Genomic DNA, 23,061 nt, shown 5'->3' with positions numbered 1-23,061 from the left:
CAAATGTGGGACCAATAGTTATTATCTAATGTTACCAATGTATACTATAATAAATTTATATAAAAGGGATCGGCTGTCATGGATGGCGCGAGACGTCCAATCCATTTTGACTTGATTTTTTTTTTTTTTTTCTCGATTTTAATCACCCCCCCCCCCCCCCACTTTGAATTGTAATTTAATTCAAGGAAAATTCCATCATTTTTGTTTTTTGTGTGTTACTTGTAATGTAAAGCAAATGAACTTTACTTGTCAAAATGAATGGAACTGCCTGAAATGAAATGAATAAGTCTAATAAAAAAATAAATAAACGAGTGCCCTACTAAGGGTTAAATGCCTTATCACTTGTTTCCAAGCAAACATTTTGTATAGGAAGTGTACACCAGAGCCGTGTAAAGAGAGTTGCAAAACTCTTATAGGGATCCATTAAACAATTTTACTTCCGGGTACTTCCGGGTAGTTGAGTCTCGGGTAGTTCCACACACCCCTTTGACGAGGGCGGACCGCATTCATACGAATGGCTGGCTGTCGAGTGTATTTGGAGGTAAGCTGATGAAAAAAACGATTCCTTTTGAATTTTCTGTATTCTATCAGAGGCGCTTAAGGATGTATATGTTGAGCTTTATTTTATGTGCGTGGCATAATCACATATATTTTATCTTGGTTGACGAGTGATTTTCTCTTACTTTATAAACTGACTCTAACTGGGAAGGTATCACCAAGGATAAGTTGATTAAGTCACTACTTCTTTTAAATTGTCTACTCTTTCAGAGGCTCTTTGTGACGTACACACTTACCTGTATTTGTGAGTATTGGTAGACGGCCGGCTTTCACGTGATTATTAGCTTGATTTTGTAAGCTTTGAACTAAGGTATCACCCTCATTGAAAAGTACCAAGTCAACGCATGACAACCTGTACAGTATCCTTTACACCAAAATGTTTGACATTATTATATTTTAGTGATGTGTATAGATTGAAAAGTGATGTCAACAAATAATAAGACACAAATTTGCAATACAAAACTAATTTAATGTATATTACTTTTTTAGGTTACATTTTCATGATCCACTTCACGCTGCCGCTTCTGCTGGGGACTGCTGCTGGTGTCTGCTGATGGTGACTGCTGGCTGTGGGCCCTTAGCCTATTTTTAAACAGCAAAAAAAAAAAAAAAAAAAAAACCTTTTATTTCATGCTTTGACGGCTGACCATTGCCATCCATTTTTTTTTTGTGCTGCTCTTGTTCCTTGGGTAAACCATGCTGCACAATAAACGATCACAGGCCACTGATCTATGATCTACTGAACATGTTAGGTGTAAACAATGAACAATGACACCAATTTCACCAATTGTTCAATAAAAAATGATTTTCTTAATCAACAGGTAATAAGTTGTTATTGTTAAATATTACACCATGTTACAGAAAATGATACAATTTTGTTCCTGTCTTGTAATAATTTTGTGTTGCTTGGGTCCATACGAAATGAAAAATGCCTCTAAAAAGGTACAGGTTTGGTTTTGCCAAAATTAGAGGCTATATTCAAAATTTGACTTAAGTTATGCAGGAAATATTTGTTAAATGTCATTTTTGTGTGTTTCAGGTCAAACTAAGTATAAAATAAGAAGGAAAATGTAAACACACACACACACACACACACACACATATATATATATATATATATATATATATATATTAGGGCTGTCAAACGATTCAAATTTTTAATCGAGTTAATTACAGCTTAAAATTAATTAATCGTAATTCATCGCAATTAATCGCAATTCAAACCATCTATAAAATATGCCATATTTTTCTGTAAATTATTGTTGGAATGGAAAGATAAGACAAGATGGATATATACATTCAACATACGGTACATAAGGACTGTATTTGTTTATTGTAACAATAAATCAACAAGATGGCATTAACATTATTAACATTCTGTTAAAGTGATCCATGGATAGAAAGACTTGTAGTTCTTAAAAGATGAATATTAGTACAAGTTATAGAATTGTTATATCAAAACGCCTCTTAATGTTTTCGTTTTAATAAAATTTGTAAAATTTTCAATCAAAAAATAAACTAGTAGCCCTATTCTGTCCTCAATGTGTGTGAGTACACAAATTGACAGATAGCGAACATAAGTTCCAAAAAGAAATCAGACGGTGTGGCAAAGTTGCATGGGCTTTACTGAAGTCATCTCTTTTTGACAGGAGCACGTTTCTTGTATTTTTGTAAAACTGAAAATAACAAGGCAATGTGTCAATAATTTGCATAAATCACAAAATAACATAAAATGTACACACACGTGTCCATTTGAGCAGTAGCACTGGCCAATTAGCTCACAAGCATCTAACAATGTAACTGCATTTCACCATATATGTGAACAAATTCAAATACAAATCATCAATAACTATCTAATGCTCATGAATATAAACAAAGGAGGAATATAACTCACAAGCGATGCATGTATTAGACACAGTGTGATGGGGCTATGAGAACTGCCACTGAATACTGGATGCGGACGTTAGCTGGTCTGAATAGCACTGTCTATTAGTGTGAGTTCGCGTCGACATATAATCACGTCAGAAAAGCGCGCCGAAACCCAAATAATCAGCTGCACTGAATCGCCAGCAGAGGGCGACATTACGCCACATAACATATGCAAGTCACACCCAAGCGCCAGCAGAGGGCGGAAAAACTCCATAAAACACAATTAACAAGTTGGCCTTTCACTGTACTGACATTTAAATCTGTCTGAGCGGGCCTAGTGCGTTAATTGCGTCAAATATTTTAACTTGATTAATTTAAAAAAATTAATTAACGCCCGTTAACGCGATAATTTTGACAGCCCTAATATATATATATATACACACATAAGCATTACAAAGTACAACAATAAAGAAAAGTGGAAAATAGAATTTAAAAGTCGTGACCACAAATCCAAACTCTTTGGGAAACAAAAGTGTTTTATATGTCAATGCGTCAAAACAAACAAGGAACTACAACTTAGAACTTGGGAACAAAATATGTTATACATGGTGTCATCTTTAATATATTACCACATGTAGGTGAATCAAGGAAATCTAGACATTCTCTGGAAAAACAGTATTCTAGTTCTGACAAAAGAAAACCATTAATCATCAATGTAGAAGTCGATTTCCCGTGCTAATGATACTTTCACTCCGCAACATAGGAAATTTCCCTTCTGCGTAACAGTTTACAAAGTTTTGATTTGTCGCCTTACTACTCCAAATGTAAAACTAGTATTCACATATTTGTTATAATGCAATGACATAATCAAATCAGTAGTTAGATACGTGATTTTATCCATTTTTCCATAGATGTCACAATTACCTCCCGCGGCTAGATCACAAGAGTGTCGCAACTCTCCTTATACGGCTCTGGAACTTCTCATACACTTCATGAACCACGTGACCACATGCGTCGGGATCAAAGAGTGTCGCAACTCTCTTTATTACGGCTCTGCCTAAAACCAGAGCATAAAACGTGTCGTATTTCAATTTGAATAACTTTATTAACAACGCAAAGTTGAGCAGACATCCGATACCTCAGTGATATCCTGAACGAGCCACTGACCAACGCAAACAACTTTAGCACAATGGTAAGAACTTGTGACGCACATTGTCAAAGTGACTGGAAAACTGGGAGCGTCGTCGATAGATTAAAATTTACTGGATTTTTCGTCCTGTCAAAACGCTAAGGACAACATTTTGGCAATGTAAAACGCTCAAGTGAAACTAGGTGTTATGGTATCATTGCTTTCGTTTGTCGTGTGTCAGATTTCGGTTTAAATAAGGAAAAATAATCAGCGAGATTTGCGTTTTGGTCTCCATTTCGGGGGATGGAAAGATTAGAAATTTTACTTTTATTTGTTTTAGACGACTCGTCGTCATGGTTTACAGTAGAATACAAAAAGTAAAGTACCTTAAATCTAATATAATTCTGTTTTGCAGACTGTGCTGCTACTCTTATTTCTCATTTGTGGCTGCACCTGTGGGTCTCTCCACGGTGACGACTCAGCAGAGACCCTCAGTTTTGCGGATGCATCTTTCTGCGAGTAAGTATGAGAAAACCATACTTTGTTATTTATTTATTTATATATGTAAGTAAATCTCCCCAAACATGCACCGTCTCAATTTTACATCCACATAACTCACACATAAAAATTTTCACAAAATCAAGGCGCCATTTTAATGCAAAACATACAATTCCGCCAAAATTTGACAAAAACTTCCCAATTCAGACTCATGGGGGGGAAAAAAAAAAAAAAAAATTACTCCTATTGATGTTCAATTTGGGTCTGCAAAGAAGAAAACTAAATCTCCGATGCCCCTAAACCGAGAGCCCCCATCTAGCTTCTTTTCCGTGTCTCCCTCCTTACACACACCTGAATCAAATGATCAGCTCATCAGGAAGCTCTGCTGGAGCCTGATAACGATCCTGATTATTAGAGTCTGGTGTGTTGGAGAGGGAGATATGGAAAACAAGCCTGATGAGGCTTTCGAGGACCGGAGTTGGTTGCCCCTACCTTAAACCATGAAAAAGTGGCCCAAAATCAACAGAAGAAAACCCGTAACTGCCTCAAAGCCAACAGAAAGTGACCTGAAATATACAAGAAGTGAGCCGGTGTTCTACCAACATGTCCTACATCTGCAAAACAAAGCGAATTTGACACCCAAAGTACTACCGTGTGCTTTCAACTTGTTTTCTTTAGATGCATACAGGCAGAATGTACTAAAGATGCCATAAGAAAATACTTAAATGTAGTTCTATCAAATAAGGATGGTTTAAATACGCAATGTGACTAATGCGGTCAACAGATTAACACCGATTTAAAGGGGCGGGGGGGTGGGGGGGCAAATGAATGCTTGTTCATTCGCTCCTCCCAGTCAAAATGGATCGGATGTCTAGCCTCTATCATGTTAATGGTAAATTTTCGGTAAACCGCCCTGTGTTCTGCCAAAATCCTCCTTCAGCGAAACGTCCTACACGAGGCATATTTGACACCCAAAGTACTACCGTGCACTCTCAACTTGTTTTGTTTAGATGCATACAGGCAGAACGTACTGAAGAAATGCCTTAAGAAAATACGTGAATGTAGTCACACTATATCAAATAAGAACTGTTTAAATACAGTACACTACATGACTAATGTGGTCAACTGCTTTAAAGCTACCACACAAAAACACAATGGTTAAACGTATGAGAGGGAAATACATGCAAAACGTATTTTTGAGGCAATGAAAAGTAACAAAAATTAAATAAATACAAAACTAGTGAGTACTTGCTGCTTTTAACCGATGTGCGGATGCTTGCGCAAGCGCGCTGAGCATTGTGTAGAACGTTTCGCTGCGTAGGAATTGCCGAACACCGGCTCTAATAAGAAGTGACCGTAAATCTACAGGAAGTGACCCATGTGTCAGCTAAGCATTCCTACGCAATTTCTCCAGGAAATGTTCTTCTAATTTTCAAATTAAACTTTCTCATTAATTTTGTATAAACAAAAGATAATGCTACAATATACATTTTTACTCTCCAATGCAATTTAATAATGTAACTGTTAAATTGCATTTTCCCTGTTAATAAAATAATCAGAAGAAGGATGCCTCCCCCACCTACTATGGTTGGATTGCCGCGTACACATTCTGACAGTCAAGGATATCCCTTCTCACTAAGACATTGCACAAAAATCACAATGATAACTAATTTGCCCAAAATAGTCACTGCATTATTAATAACATGAACTTTTCTGTTCATTAAAGTGGTGATCTGGAGGTCATCTATCCACAACTGCATGTTGATCGATGTCTGATTGTTCCAAAGGATGACATGAATCTTCGGGAAAAGCTCACCACTCAATGGGGAGCTCCAAGTATTTTATACCCTCACGCAGAGGAGGTAAGATATATTCTGTGTGTTTGTATATGCATATTATTGACTGGATACAAACATGGCAATAAACCAGTTCTTCTCAAGTAGTAGGGCGCACCCCCCCAGGGGGGCGCAGAGTGATGCCAGGGGTGGCGCATGTGACCTCGGAGAACATACTTTTTTTGCTGTACTAGAATAAAGTGTACTTGCACATCCACTCAGTGGGTGGCAGTGGCGTTCTCATTTTCAGAGTGTGTGCAGTATTTTTGAACCTATCAAGAGCACACAGCAAAGAAATATGAAGAGCTGTGCACCGTTTTCCGGCTGGGCTCACACAGCAACTCACTGTCTTCTCTGCTTCTCACTTGTCCGCCCGAGAAGTACCATTTTCGGCCTGGGATCGTCACTACGACTGCCCTCACCTCTGGTTCTCCCTCGGCCGCCGAGAATGCGCTGTTTTCAGGCGGCTTGGCTTTTGGCTTTGACTTTTAATACAGTGGGAGACGAGGAAAGACCACTCTGTACTGTCTAAAAATGATTGTAGCGGAGAGCGGGAAGCCAGGTAAATTAAGACATCACTTAAAGACATTAGACCCCAATCTCATTGATGAGCCGCTTAATTGTTTTTCAGCGAAAACGTGCCGAATATCGCCAACAATTGTCCCACTTTGTCAGTGTTACACCAGTGAACCAGTGAGCACTGTTGGCATGCTCAATGCAAAATAACCCCACATAATTGCAAACATTGCAAAGGAGGTGATACTGCGAGCAGCAAAAACAAAAACTGTCCCTTTGTCCAATGACAGTGTCGTTTTTCTTTGATTCAGTTTTTTTTTTTTCGGTCAAATTTTTGGGCATATTGTCCTCATGACTTAATGTAACTACCCAGTTACAATTTAATTTTATTTATTAATTTTATTAAATTTCTATATCAGTGTCAAATGGTCAAAAATGTACCTTGAGTGTATTTTTAAACTTTGGATGTGACTTTTTTTTTTTTAATTCAGGCAAATTGATGCGCTTTAAGTCTTTTCTGTTACAAACAAAACAATGTTAATAAAGTTATACTTTATTATAAATTAATCTGTTACTTTTTTTAATAGAAAAAATGACAATGTTAGGCAAAGGTGTACTTATAATATTAATTTTATAGACATGATACTATTTACAGTGGCAGAGAGTTTGGGGGGCGTGAAAAATTTATGTCTTCCTTGGGGGGGGGGCGCGTAACAGAAAATAATTGAAAAGCACTGCAATAAACAAAGATTATGCTGCATTTTCTACCACACTGATCAAGACAACAGGTCCTTAACTAGAAAAACCCAAGGGTGGATCAGTTGATACAAATCACTGTTGTATCCACAGAGGGGTCATCTGACTAATCAGCATATCTTTTGTTAGCATTGAGATCCTCATTAGTCATTCGCATTCACACTAGCTAAGAAAGTGGTGAGAAGACTGTTTCGAAACTTTCGACCCTGGTTTGCCACAGTTAGCATCTTAAATATTTGTAATGTTTTCATGTCAGACACTTTTTCTCAATAAATCCTCAGAAAAAAGAAAGTGTTTTGATATCTTCCTAACATTTTGTCAAATCTTACGAGTCAATCAAAATTGAAAAATGAGCAGTCACTCATCATTATTCATTCAGGTGGATGGTTTGAGAGGAGTAAAAGAGAATATTTTGTCAAAGCACAGCATCTCTGAATTGAGGGGGAAGGTTACGACACCACCTCTCCTCCAAATACAATGCAGTAATGGACTTGTAAAGTGAATTAACTGCATTTGTATTTCATCGAGCTTTGCCTCCAGAGTAAATTGGCAAGTTTTAGTTTGAGTTTTGGACATTTTCAGATGAGTGTGCGCCACTCATGCTTGTCAAACACAATATGGGCGGCTTCCGACTTTAAGTGTTGCTATTGTGCCAAACGATAGCTGCCTGGCACGCACGGAATCCTCTGCGTGACCAAAAACCAGTCCGACCAGTCGTCCATTTGATTGGTATATTGTTTGACAAAGCCAAGGTAGCCCTTTCCTGGTACACCAGACTCACCGCTGTTCCAGCATTGAGTCTGGCCACCATTCACGCGGATACAATTTCCAGGGCGGAGCAAGCCACAGCAAACAGACAGCGGAGTGGACCAGTCAGCGACGGGCAGACGTGACGTTAGTAAAATGACGAGGGCAGGACGACGGACTTACGCGGAAGTAAACATACAAAGAGAGCGGAGTTTATTCAGCATTGCTAGCGCGAGACAGACTGTTGTCAATGACTCGTGTCGATGTGTTTTTGGTAATTTAAAACTGATTTTACCGTGGATTGGAACATATTCTCGGCTCTCCCGTTCACCATCTGTGTTGTTGTGGAAACGACCTTCGACGCGCAAGAGTGACGTTGCTCGTTAAGAACACGTCACGCAAATAAACGAATCTGATTTGTCGATTGATTTTATACCTGCTCGAGAGGCCGTTAATGGGCTGGTTCCCAGACTATACTCTCAGTGTTTGAAAAATACAGGGATAATAGTCTGGCAGAGCCAGGCAAAGGTAGCCCTGCATTTGCAAATATGCAAGATGCTAATTGCAGCTATCCAGAGTGAACAGCACCACTCCACACCCATGCAGTGACCCCACAGAAATATGTAAAAAGGTTGTGTGCTTGATTGCCTGTTTGAGTGATCTATAGTTTGACAAAGCCAAGGTAGCTCTGCTTTTGCAAATATTGAGATGCTAATTGTAGCTATTCACCTGAGTAGTCAGTTTGGTATCGGGGTCTTCTGACTGCTTTCTTGGCTTGCTTTAACCCCCCGCCCTTACAGTCAAATTTATTGGAGTATTATTTGCACTTAGATCTTTCGCGATAATGAATTTTAGTAGGCAATACATTGTCTCATAGATTGTTGCTGACATGCGATATAATTGTCAAGTTTTTTTTAAACACATTTCAACCACTGATGTAGTGACAGTGCATCCAAATTAATTACCCATTCAAATGCAAAAAATTGTTCTAAAATAAAACACAAACTGTATTAAAAATATTAAATGTTAAAAGAAAAACATAATGCATAATGTGCCATTTAAAAGCTAGCTAAGTCTATGTAGAATATGAAATAGTTAAGAAACCCAATGCCATGTTTGTTTTCTGCCAATTAGAGCCCATCAAAAGCGTTGATTTGATCCAAAATGTCTGTCATCTTGTCCTGCAAAGTGCACATGTTAGCAAATTTGAAGCCAAATTATTCATAGCCATCAGCCAATCAGATTTTTCATAATGGGTGTCATTTTAAAGCTTAGTGTTGAATCGGAAGTATGTGAGAGTAACTCCAGAAATCTTTATGCCATGCTTTTATTTTGAAATGTTCACCGGAAGTACATTTGCTAAGCTGCTAAACGTAATCTTTACACTTGGTTAAAAAAGTGCCAATGTTTACAAAAGGCTAAAGTGTTTAGTACATTGTCTTTTTTCCAATAAACTTAATGTAGCAATGCTAACATTTTACGATGTTTAATATATATGTATTTTTTCTTATTTTGTAAGTCTGACCTATAGTTCTACGGTGTGTTCATGACCATTAAACATTTGTTAAAGGAGCTGGAGTCTCATATGCAATCAACACGCACGTTTGCCGAATGCACAGAGCACGCGTAAACACTCACGCACAAATGTTGAGGTTTTTGAGATATGATACATACTGTTTTTAGGTCCACTGACCCGTAGATGAATGTAAACATTATGAAATAGTTGAAACTGGACTTGTTTAGTTCCCAAATTTCATATGGCTCATTCAGTTTAAAACATGTTTTGGAACCATGTATGTCTATTTATTTACTAAATGTACCCTGCTAAATAATCCAGGATATGATGGTTCCACCAAACACAAGAAATCCAACAATCATCTGCTGGATTTATTTTGTCAAATGCGCTTCCCTATTTTTAACACCAGAGTGCACTAATGTATCATATTTGTTGTCATGAAAGGCCCTCTTCTACCAATCCAACACCAGAGGGTGGTGCTAGCACTTCATTTGTTAGCACTACAAGGAACAATAGCCACAATGTAGATGACCAACCTCTACGCTATGATCACAATATAGTATAAGAGTGTCTCATGTACTAACTTTGATTTGGCTTTGTTTTAAATGTGCATTCTTGTCATTTGTTGCATCTTGTAAAGCTAATTTGATTATTGTAATGAAATAGCTTGCACTGGTAGTTGGCTTCACACTCCTTTTAAAGATGTCTGCTGTTACATATTGGATCCTTATTATAGCTGTTCCTAATTATTCTAAGAAATTCCTAATATAATGAGTACTGTATTACACTACTGCACTGTATAGTATTAATATTTTCAAAGTAATTTGATAGAAATTGATATTTCAGAAGCACCTAACAAATTAGTAGCCCTTTTAATTTATCTGTGAATTTGACTACTTGTTGGATAAATTAGTTTTTTCAGTTGATTAATTTATAAATTCTTTTGTAATCATACTTTGGTTGTGGATCCGTTTGAGAGTTTTAGGATGACATTTCAGACAAAAAATGTAATTGAAATCCAGCTGGTTGTGTAGGGTTTCCTCTGTGGATTGAACAGCTAAGCAGTCCAGTTTGAACATGATCTATTGCCCAAACACACTTTGATCTATGGTCCTATAATTCTGTCTGGACTGGTTCACTGTTCTAGCCAGACAGCAAAAAACATTACATGTAAGATGAAATCAATACAAACTTTATTCGCATTGTAATGCAATTCCCCTGTTTTCCTGACACTCGAGCAAATTGCCGCTATTGGCGGGCTGCGATTGTCGTTTGTATTGTTGGTGTGCCAGTCCACCACGCTTTCTGTCAGCGTGCCACTGCTATTCTCTGCCACTCAGCCTTGCAAACCTGTGGCTGTGGTACAGAATAGTGGCTGCTCCGGCTCAAATCCACCCACTGGAACACCCACTTCATTGCTGAGAAGGGAGGCTTGCCTGCTGAGTAATTGTAATGGAGTGCAATGGGCACTCGGCCCGTAAACACACTTCTGAATAGTGTGGAACCTCGAAAGTCTTGAAATCCTAAACATTCGGATTTTGGCTAATGAACAAAGGCCCTAAATGTACAAGTTTAAGTGGTAGAACCTGAACACTATCCTTATTTCAAACAGCATCAAAAGATTATCTGGGTTTTGTAGCACATTTTCGAAGGTAAGTGGATTGGTAAGGGAAGATTATGATGAATAAGGTTCCTGCTGCAAGTTTTAGTTTGTGGTCCTCAAGGCAAGAAAATGGAACTTTCAGTAAAACTACAAGGTTTGATTTTTGATGCTGTACCATAGTCTTTTTTTTTTTTTTTTTTTTTTTCTTTCTTTTCTTTTCTTGCCATAGAGATTTTCAGGTTCTAGACTTCCGCCAGTAATTTCTCCATACCTGGATACTAAGGCCTTCTTCAGACTGATTTTTAGCCCATCAAGATTGAAACTGGATGACTTTTTTTGTAGTGTGAACAGTCACAAAGCACAGATATTTGATTTTTGCTAGACTGATTAAAACCACATTCATATCAGATATGGACAAGATGCTTCTGAGTTTGAACAGCTCAGATGGGTTTTGACTGTCCGTGATGTCACTCTATGCTGGATGACACCTTCGTTGCCACAGCAACCTGTCAGTTGTGTCAATAATGTTGCCCAGTCTGAACAGACCCAGATCTGATTTGGACACTTGCTAAACTTTAGTGTGAACAGTCAGCTTAAAAAAATCTGATTTGAGGAGGAATCCGAATGGAATCTGATATGCCTGCCGTCTGAAAGCAGCCTAAGGGTTTTGTATTTCTAAAATTTTAAAAATCACCTACAGGCTGAGAGTTTAGCAATTGCACTCAACCTGAGATGGTGTTCACAGACTGTGTTTCGGTAGTTGGCGTGTGTGATGAATGTCACAATGTGGAACAGATATTACAGTAGATTGAGAATGATGGTTACAAGCGCATGACGGATGTGAATTGACGTGTATTTCGCAAAAGCTATTCCTAAATGATATTTTAGATGGTTTTATAAAAGCAGTGTTCAGATGTTTAAAGGAGTCACAAAATCCCTAAATACCATTAAAGTTACAGTGTACCCACCCCCAAATTTCTAATTTTCACCCTGTTTTGGAATAAGCATACAGATTTCAGAATAGTTGTTCTTTTACTCGTCAACAAACGGAAAATGTGGGATCCAACTTTTTTTCCTCTGTAGAAAGAAGAGTGGATATAATTTCATTTGGTTATTATTATTTGGTTATACCCCATGTATTATTCTGTGGGTCTTGGGAAATCAAAATGTTAAAAAATGTCTCGCAATATTTGCTGTACTGAAAATGACTCGCAGTCAATGGCTTAACCCTTAATAAGTTAATAAACTACTAATAGAAGTGACTGTTTTTGCCTATTAAAAAAAATCTATATCCCCATAAAAACTTGGTGTCTACATACATATTTAGACATCACATTTTAGGTCAAGTAGACCACATTTGTGCAGGTATATTAGATGTTAATATTGTGGCCTACATGACCCGTATTGTGATGTCCACATTTGCGCACACCAGGTCTCAATCAATAATTATTAGGGCTGTCAAACGATTAAAATTTTTAATCGAGTTAATTACAGCTTAAAAATTAATCGTAATTAATCGCAATTAATCGCAATTCAAACCATCTATAAAATATGCCATATTCTTCTGTAAATGATATATATATATATATTCTGTAAAATAAATTGTTGGAATAGAAAGATAAGACACAAGATGGATATATACATTCAACATACGGTACATAAGGACTGTAGTGGGCATTTCACTCTACTGTCATTTAAATCTGTCTATGCTGTCCTCACTCCGAAGCGTCTACTTTTTCCAAAGCTAGACAGCTAGTGAACGAAGCCTTAATAATCAGACTTCTTCCTTTTTCATCTGATTTATTAATAAAATGGCCTCAAACCATTGTCCTCTTTAGACCGTCGTAAAACTACAAAAAAAAGTACACAAGCATTGCATTAGCAACAACGTTAGCTTAGCACGCTATACAGGTTCACTAAACATAAACAAAAAGCGTCTCATACAAAAAATATAGCATTTCGCTTACTAACATAATATGTACATTCTTTACAACAACCATACTTACGGACAAATCTTGTCCAAGGATCATATAAGCACAACATTACAACGTAGGCGTCAGCCCGAGATGTCGTGCAGCCATATTGAACTGGCAAGAAAAAACAATAAACCATGTCGCAAAGCGACCACAAGAGTTCGTTGTTAGACAGCACAAAAAGCCTTGCTGTAAAACTTACCAAAAGGCAGAATACTGTCTGAGCGGGACATGTGCGTTAATTGCGTCAAATATTTTAACGTGATTAATTTAAAAATTTAATTACCGCGCGTTAACACGATAATTTTGACAGCCCTAATAATTATATTATTTTTACTAATAACCACAATTTTTAAAGATATTATTTTATAAAGAAATGTTACAAAAAATTGAATGAATGAAAACAGAAATACACTAATTATAGCAGTCAGTAACCTTCTAAAGTTGATAAAATAAGTCGCATTACTAAAAATTCAGTTGGTTTTTTATTTTAAAAAATGAATGAAAAATGAAAGTGAATAAACATTTTGAATAAAGGGAATATTTGCCGTATGTTTTTCAATAGCCGATTTTTAAATTTTTTTTTTTAATGAGAGATTTACGGTTTCCCGCTTTTTTTTATTTTAAAAATAAATGAAAAGAGAATATTTACTATTAACTCATTGCCTGCCAATGGCAATGATAGATGTCCAATTAATTTAAAATGGAAGGACTGGCTGTGAATGCTAATTTTTTTAATGCCATTAACAGTGCTAGACGTCCAAACCATTTCGACTGGGAGGGTTGGCAGCGATCATTTGCTGTCAGCCTCTCCCAGTCTAATTGGATTAGACGTCTAACGCTGTCAATGGCAGACACTAAGTTAAATGAGTGCCGTATAAGTTAAGGTGTTTTGGTTCAGAGGAGCTTTTTCTTTATTAATTTAGTCTCAATTTTGAAATCAGAGATCAACTCCTCAAATACTTGAATAATTGGATAAAAATGCCGACAGTTGTATCCAAACAATTGTCACACAACACAATAAAGTCATAAATGAATGTCCTCAAACACAGGAACTTTCAAATCACTGAAACACAGGAGTCTGACTCAGGATCCGAGCCAAAAGGCCTTTGAAATGTTTTTCTTTTGCTAGACATTTGGACGGATGCAATGAAGGTTTAGAGCTGTGTGATTAGAGCTGCCTCAATATGATCTCTTGAGCTTCTAATAGCGCTTTTTCCACTGTCTCTTTCTTTGCTGCTTTTCGCTCTCTGTGAATGATTTTTATGCTTTGCTAAAACATGTGGGGGCGTTGAGAGAGGATTTAAATGCAAAGATCCCCCTCTTATTTGTGCGTTTTTTGTTTTGGTGAATCTCGCCGTTCTTTTCTGCGAGCCTCTGATGACGACAGGGCAGCTTTAAGCCTGGCAGTGCCCACGGCAGCCTGCCGTCTCTGCGCTGCCCACTCTCCCCCGTGTTGGCATGCCGCAGACGCGAGGGTGGGGTTCCTCTCGTGCAGACCCTGTCATTCCCAGGAAAGCCTACACATCCACCCGTGTAGGATTCCTGACAGACCCCTGCAAGTATTTGGGCCTATGGTGTTCATTCAGCTAAACGTATTCAGTTAAAATGGATTGGACGTCTATCCCCGTCATTGGCAGTTCAGAAGTTAAAAGCATAATCAATCTTGAAAATTATTTCAACACATAATTAAAACATAATAAACAACAATCGGAAGAAAATTGATTCTTATTGAGTAATTTTTTGGGGTGAGGGCACTTGTTGTACAGTTGTTCTGAAGCATTTCACTTTTTAAACACTAATGGTGGAATAACGTGTTTAGACAGTAGGAGTTGGAGCCTCTGGCTACCTCCCAATAAGATACAATTTGCGATAAAAGGCTCACGATAACGATCTCCCGATCAGGGGTTACAACAATTATCGATTCATGAGTCACAAAAAACTTCTTTCCTCCTTCTATGAATTTCAATTAGTTTATCATGATTAGAAGTCCAATCCGTTTGAAGTGGGAGGGTGGCAACGAATGAACAAATGTTCATTCCCCGTCAGTGGCAGCCAATGCCAGTTAATTTTGGGCCATTTTACATCATTTTCCTGTTAATTTTCAGTTACTTCATTTTCCTTTTGGGACATTTATGGGTCACTTACAGTTTTTGAAATTTATTCTTTTTGCTGATGACACAAACATATTCTATGTAGTGAAAACCAAAATGAACTGGTAACTACTGTAAATGAGGAATTAAGTAAATTAAAGATATGGATGGATATAAATAAATTATCGTTTAACTTAAATAAGACAAAAGTAATTATCTTTAGTTGGTGTGTAACGGTACACAAAAATCTCGGTTCGGTACGTACCTCGGTTTTGAGGTCACGGTTCGGTTCATTTTCGGTACAGTAAAAAAACAAAATGCAAAATATAAATGTGATAGTTATTTATTACACTTTTCTGCTTTCAACAATAGGAACATTAGCCTATACAAAGCTAGAATTCTGCTCAAAAAGTAGCGGGTATTTAAAGATAATCCAACAACAATTTGCCTTTCAGACCCCGCGTATTGGTCAGCTTTCTTTCTGAAAGAAAGAAGAAAAGTCCTTTGCTAAAGAGAACAGCAATCCCAATGGCAAAGATTTTAACATGTATTGTACAAATGAAATGCCTCAATGAAACTTTTTTTTTCCTTATGAACGGTTTTCAAAAGCTTTATTGGTGGATTTTCTCAAGTTAAAGCGCCACACAGAAATTCATAAATTTAGTTGTGTAAGCAGGATGTGTGTATTATTCTTATTATTTAATTACAGGTGTTTTAGGTCATTTCAATTTATTTTATTTATATGGGCTATTATTTATTTTATTATGTGTTTATGTTTTACAAATGTGATGTGGTATTCATTTATATTGTATATTTTATGTTGTTTAACTTCAGTTCCTATGTGAATATTAGTTCCTACTTGTTTTGTTGTGGTAGGAGGGCTTTGTATTGAACACGGGGCCGTGTTGGTAATTATTATAGCAGAGAAGACAGCCGTAAATCAACAAAGACAAGTCAACTGTGCCCCGATCTACCAATCAAGAGATCTGATGGACTCAAAAAGTAGGTTACGATTGCATATTAGTTTGAAAATCGACCGGATCCACCGTATTACTACACGAGTGACTTCCGGCCCGATCCTAGCTAGTAGTATTGACGCAGGAGGGCCGCGTCTCGCGTCAAATAATAAACTCTGCCGTTATTTTCGGGTGCGTCGCGTTGAGCCACCACTCCGACTGGTGTGCATTGGCTGATTGACTAACGCCCGCGTTTCACTGCGTTCTCGCGGCGCCACGTTGTCGCGCAGTTGACATTTCTGGACTGTCCTACTGTCTTGGTCCTCATTATAGTAGAGAAGACGGAGTAAATATAATCTACACAAAGAAACTAACCCGATCAGCTCACAGCCTCGAAAAGTAAGGGTTATATAACGTCAGAAACTCGTTCGGTACGCATCCGTTCCGAACCGACTACCGCGTACCGAAACGGTTCAATACTATTACATGTACCGTTACACCGTTAATATTTAGTGACCTTAAATATAATTTAGAACTACAAATAAAGATAGGTGGGGTCCCAATCAGTAAAGTGAATGAATTCAAATTTTTAGGAGTTATTGTGGATAGTAAATTATCATGGAAAGCCCACATCAGACACATCAAAACCAAAATCTCCAAAAGCCTGTCACTAATAAACAAAGTGAAATCATATCTTGATGATAGTGCACTCCGCACTTTGTACTGTTCCCTAGTGCTCCCATATTTCACCAATTGTATTGTATTGTATTGTGGGGAAAAAGTTATTATCTACCATCAGCTACCATCACCTCATTAGTCATATTGCAGAAACAAGCAGTACAGATTATACTGTACAGAAGGTCGGATTTCTTGATCACACCCATTATTAGAATTCAAAGATCTTGTCAACTATCATACAGCTTTCATGTTATTTAAAGCATATAATAAATTACTGCCATATAATATTCATTCATTCATTTTCCATGCCGCTTATTCCTCACGAGGGTCGCGGAGGTGCTGGAGCCTATCCCATACAAAACCTTTTTAAGGTTCGTGAGAGTATGCATAGTTTGCGAGGCTCTGGAGATTTTATGTTACCCAGATTTCGAACTACTCTCAAATGTTTTCGTGTGTCTGTATGTGGAGTGAAACTTTGGAACAATTTAGACAATCACGTCATGCATTGTAAAAATATCCAAAAATGTAAATTGTTGTATAAAAATATGGTCTGGTCACAGTATAATGACATTTGCTGACAATTTGTGTTGCTGTTCTCGTCAATTGTTGTATACAGTATATTGAATTATTGTTAATGAGCCAACTTTGGTTTGTTGTCTATTGGTTTAGTTGTTCTTGTCTGTTTTTGTTTTTTTCTTCTCTTTCATTGTTTGGGCAGTAGTATCCCACGAAGTAAAGATGTTGCACAATGTGATCAGGGGTGGGATAAAATATATATATATATATTTTTTTTTTCCCAAACCCTCTCGAGGGCAAATAATTTGCAAATTATAATGTATTTCTATTTCTTGTGCATGCTCGAAATAAAAAAAAGCATCATCATCATAATTATCACTTCCTGTTGATTTTTGGGTTACTAAAAAGGAAGTGACTCGGGAATGTCCCCAAATTAATAGGAAATATGGCGTTAGACGTCCAAAATAATTGGATGTCTAGCGCCTTCAATGGCAGCCAATGAACTAACATAGACACTATTCTAATTGAAGATATTGGTAGCAACCTGATGGTTCCTTTTATTTATTTATTTATTTTATTTTATCATTCATTCATTCATTTTCCATGCCGCTTTTCCTCACGAGGGTCGCGGAGGTACTGGAGCCTATCCCAGCGAACTACGGGCAGTAGGCAGGGGACACCCTGAACTGGTTGCCAGCCAATCACAGATTTATTTTATTTTATTTATTTATTTATTTATTTATTTTTTATTAAAGGGCAACTGAAGAGCTTTTCGGATTTTGCTCTTGAGTGTTTTACTCAGTTGAATTGTATTAAATGCATCATTCGCTGTCTCAAAAAGTCACATTGAAAAAAAATAATAATAATTGACCGCGTAGTTTGAGTTATGGCCATAGCAACACCATAGCAACGAGGGACACGCCGCCCTGCCGACCGCTACCTGATGACGTAACTTCCAGGGAGCCTCACCACCACTCTGAACACGGAAATATAGCACCACGCTATCCTCGCCATATATTGCAAACATTTTCTAGGTTTTACTCGCGGGATTCGTCATGCCATCTCGATGTGTAGCGATGAATTGCTCACAGGAAGACTCGAGACTCTATTACCCCTTTCCCTCAGGCCAAAAAAAACCGTGTCAACCCACTAACAATCGGCTTTTGGTGGCAGTGGGAAAGGTGCAGCGACCCGCCTCGACCCGTGTCACTCAACCTGCCAAGCGACCCGTGTTAAAATCACCTCGGCTCTGATCGTCATGCAGTGTGAAAGCAAAACCCCGGGTCAACAGTCAACACCATAATCTACGTGGTGACGTAGGCTCTTACGTGATGCGTCATAACAACGTGCCAGTCGCCTCCCATTTAACACGCCCCACAACCGTAGTTATGTCGATGCTAACAACAAAGCTAGTTGAAGAAGAAGAATTCACGTCGCCTACGTTGCCTCAGCACAAGCAGAGTGTTGATCCTTTGCTGCATTTCGACCATTCGGAGGGCAGTAAAAAGCATGAAGACAGAGAACACAAATGGAAAGGAGTTGCTCTGCATTGTTTACTTCCTTGAACTGAATGAATTCGGTCGCACTTTTCGAAGCGCATCTTAGCGTGGTGACATCACGTAACCTTACGCAAGGCTGAGGAGGGTTAGACGGGGGGGACACGGCTTTTTTTTTTTTTTTTCAATGGGAAAGGTGCCAAATGCCAGTTGCTAGTGGGTTGCATTGGCTTGGAAAAAACGCGCGTTGACCCACTAGTTTCAGTGGGAAAGGAGCATATGAGTGGTCCAAACAAACTTCTCCTGCAAAGGTTTGGACTGTTTTTGTGAGCATGCATACAGGTCCCCAATCGGCTCATTGTTTTCATCATTTCAGCCACGACAGCTTTGAAAACCTACAACAATGCAACCTTGGTTTTACAAAGACGTAAGTAGACCCTTACCTTTCTGATTCTAAAATTTGATGTACTTCTGTTGATAAACGAGGGGGACTCCTACTGCCTGTTTGCTGAGGCGCGACATCTTTTGTTGTTGTTGCTGTTGCCCTGTCATAAGTAGATAGGTTTGCTGACATGTCTACTCATGTGATTTTATTACTATATCAATAGGTATGATGTAAATTCAAATGTCCCCAGCACCAAATAGGTCCTTGGCTCGTTTTTTGGCCAGTCACAGGGTAAATATAAAGCCTATATATAAAACTTCAAGGTCTGCCTATTCGAAGAGGGAACAATAGCATCAAATAGATGCTGCTTTGACTGGGGCATTATTATTTGATTACCAAGAAATTATTATTAAATTAAAATTAGGATTCATCCAATATTTTCATGCTGCTGTGATTTTTTTATTTTTTTTATTTTTTTTCTCCAGGAAGCCAAGCATAAAAAATTAAGCGGCGGAAACCCTCAACACGATGAAAAAAGCGTTGCAAGTCAGTCGCCACCCAGTTTCCCACAATCAAGAAGAGAGAGTGGGTCGAGTCATATGATGACCCAACTGATGCGGTGTCCAGCGATGACAACTGAAGAGATCCTATGAGGCCTGCCAGATGCTGAATTTCTTCCATCTGCGACATCAGATGACGATGACTTAGAAGAAATAAATGTAGCAAATTTTGATGACATGAAATCATAAACTAGTCATGTATACAGTACACATTTTTTAAGAGAAAAATCTAGTTCCTTTCATATTTTAATGATAATTCTTATCTTTGTATAGAGAACACTTAATGCTACAGAAAAGAGTAAATACATATTTCCCAATGCCATTATCATTTTTCAACGTTGCGCTAGTCCGTTGTTATCCTAACTTTGTGTTGCTTACTAAATTTATGTTCTTTGATGTGTGCCATTATGTGCTTGGTATAACTTAGCTTATATGTTGTGTCACAATCTGGCAGCGAAAGCTGATGCTGATTCAACATAAATCTGGTATCATGTGTTATTGTGGCCTATTGAATATTTTTTGAGAATGTAATAATTACAATATATTATATACCAATAGAATACATTAAACAGTCAACAAAATGTGTCAATGTTGTTTACAATTTATGGTTTTATTTTTTTAATGTAATTCATGCCCCTGTCAGTGCTTCAGCCTCCTCAAGTTTGGCTCTTACGTCTGGATCTCCTGCCGACACAGGCATACTCTTGGAAGGGTAATTACTTGACGGTTTACAGCAACACCTGGAAAATAAAATTGTTTTGTCATTTATTTTGAAAAATCAATAACATATCATTCATTTAGCCACATTTGGGCTAGCTTTACCATATTTAGATCGGTAGGAGCTGTCCCATTACTTAACATCCAGTTTTAGCTATGTGGAGAGCATGGAAAAATATACAGCCATGTAATCGCATTCTCTCAAATAAAAAAATCACAATGCTGGACTTAGGCTTACCACTCACTCTCCCATTCGTGAAGTGTCGAGCTGTCAATTGGCGTCATGACGCCATCTGCTGTGTCAAGTAAATCGCAGTCATCTGACGCCTCAGGTTCAAACATGAAGGGATTAATTGTAGTTAATCTTTCCTGGGAGCCTTTGCCATCGGTAGCGTCACGAAAGAGTGATCCTGAATGGTTACCTTTGGTGGAAATATCACTGACATCGTTGTTGCTGCTATGCTAGCTGTGGATAGTCTTCTCTGTTACGTCGGGGAATCTACGTCACACTTCCAGGTTTGCGAAGGGACCATTAACGGAGTGCAAAAAAACTAAAAAAACGCAAATTATCCTTGCAATTACGTGTTGATAATGTCATGGTTGTTTTGACGAACTCGTCCAAAGTTTATATTTGTAAAATTACACCAAAATCCGGAAAGGTCTTCAGTTGCCCTTTAACCTTTTGGGCTACAAAGTATTGCAGTATATCACTTTTTTTTTTTTTGTTTTGTTTTTTTTTGTTACACCCATTGAAGACAAACTACTAAGGATGTAACGGTACATGTATTTGTATTTAACCGTTTGGGTATGTGGTGCTCAGTTCGGAACGGAGGCGTACCGAACGAGTTTCTGAAGTAATGTAGGCTAACCCTTTTCGAGGCTATGAGTCGATCAGGTTACAGTTTCTTTGTGTCGATTATATTTACTCAGTCTTTTCTAATATAATGAGGACCAACATGGTAAGACAGTATAACCCAGAAACGTCAACGGCGCGACAACGTGGCCGCTGCGAGAACGCAGTGAAACACGTGCGTTAAAGTCAATCAGCCAGTGCACACCAGTCGCAGTGCGGCCGCATGTTCGATGCGTCCCAGAAGCGGCTCAACACGACGCCAAAAAGAACGGCGGAGTTTATTGTTTGACGCGAGACGCGACCCTCCTGCGTCAATACTATTACCGGTAGCTGGGATCGGGCAGACCGGAAGTCACTCGTGTAAAAATACGGTGGATCCGGTCGATTTTCAAACTAATATGCAATCGTAACCCACTTTTTGAGTCCATCAGATCTCTTGAGTGGTAGATTGTGGCACAGTTGACTTGTTTTTGTTAATTTACTGCTGTTTTTTCTGCTATAATAATAACCAATACAAATACCGTGTTCAATACAAAACCTTCCTACCACAACAAAACAAGTAGGAACTAATATTCACATAGGAACTAAAATTATACAACATAAAATATACAATATAAATAAATACTACATCACATTTGTAAAATATAAACACATAATAAAATAAATAATAGCCCATTTGAATAAATTAAATTGAAATGAGCTAAAACACCTGTAATTAAATGATAAGAATAATACACAGATCCTGCTTATACAATTAAATTTATGAATTTCTTTGTGGCGCTTTAACTTGAGAAAATCCACCAATAAAGCTTTTGAAAACTGTTCTTAAGAAAAAAAAAATGAATCATTGAGGCATTTCATTTGTAAAATACTTGTTAAAATCTTTGTCATTGGGATTGCTTTTCTCTTTAGCACAGGACTTCTTTTGTCTTCTTTCTTTCAGAAAGAAAGCTGACCAATATGCAGGGTCTGAAAGGCAAATTGTTGTTGGATTCTCTTTAAATACCCGCTACTTTTTGAGCAGAATTCTAGCTTTGTATAGGCTAATGTTCCTATTGTTGAAAGCACAAAGGTGTGTAATAAACAACTAGCACATTTATATTTTGCATTTTGTTTTTTTACTGTACCGAAAATGAACCGAACCGTGACCTCAAAACCGAGTTACGTACCGAACCGAGATTTTTGTGTACTGGTACACCCCTACAAACTACTTTATATTAGAGTGATTATTTGCTGCCAATGGCAAATAATTTTTTTTTCTGTGGCCACAAAGTTCATGGAGGTTTATAAAATAATTTGAGAAAATAGCAGGTCTTTATTGAAACTAAAACATGTACCTGTCTCCTGAATTTTGACAATAACCCATGGGAAATTTTCAATTGACACACATTGATAGAAAGCTTTGTTCAAACAGACACTCATATCGTGCAATTGATGCTTGGATAAACACGCAAGATTAAATTTCTATTTATAAGAAGTACAGAAAGGTAACATTTACCTGGGAATGATTGTCAACTCTGCTCAGTGTTGCTGCTGTAATTGGAACAATAATACCTTTCTATAATAATGATCTTCCCAGTAAGTTGTGACCCAAAATATTGTAACTTGTGCGATTTTTAAGCATTTTTCCCCCTTTTTAAAAACATTTCAGTCCTCATCTAAACTTGCTTTTATTTTCCATAATAACTGATTTAAAAACTAAATGTTGACAAACTTTTAGGAAGGATTACTGTGGTGCTTATGCTTGAAAGTAGGTTAATTTATTTATTTTCTCTTCTTGACAGCCTCTTTTCTCTTAGAAGCACGT

The 23,061-nt window shown here is 37.7% G+C and overlaps 1 protein-coding gene across 2 annotated transcripts in view; it reads left to right on the top strand.

Annotated features, from left to right (window-relative positions):
- Positions 1–3,441: 3,441 nt before the first annotated feature.
- The window catches only part of LOC130912986 (phosphatidylethanolamine-binding protein 4), a 161,591-nt gene continuing 141,971 nt past the window's right edge, over positions 3,442–23,061 (top strand). The window contains exons 1-3 of one of the 2 annotated variants that reach the window (XM_057831203.1): positions 3,442–3,619; positions 3,972–4,075; positions 5,781–5,916. In XM_057831203.1, the coding sequence (XP_057687186.1) occupies positions 3,617–3,619; positions 3,972–4,075; positions 5,781–5,916 (243 nt within the window). In that variant the 5' untranslated portion in view covers positions 3,442–3,616. Of the gene's footprint in view, positions 3,620–3,643; positions 3,737–3,971; positions 4,076–5,780; positions 5,917–23,061 lie in introns of those variants that run through there. The other variant, XM_057831205.1, reaches the window with a different exon arrangement.

Source organism: Corythoichthys intestinalis, chromosome 3 (assembly GCF_030265065.1).
Source record: "Corythoichthys intestinalis isolate RoL2023-P3 chromosome 3, ASM3026506v1, whole genome shotgun sequence".
In the NCBI taxonomy this organism is placed as follows: Eukaryota; Metazoa; Chordata; class Actinopteri; order Syngnathiformes; family Syngnathidae; genus Corythoichthys; species Corythoichthys intestinalis.
This window is presented reverse-complemented; position numbering and strand designations above follow the sequence as displayed.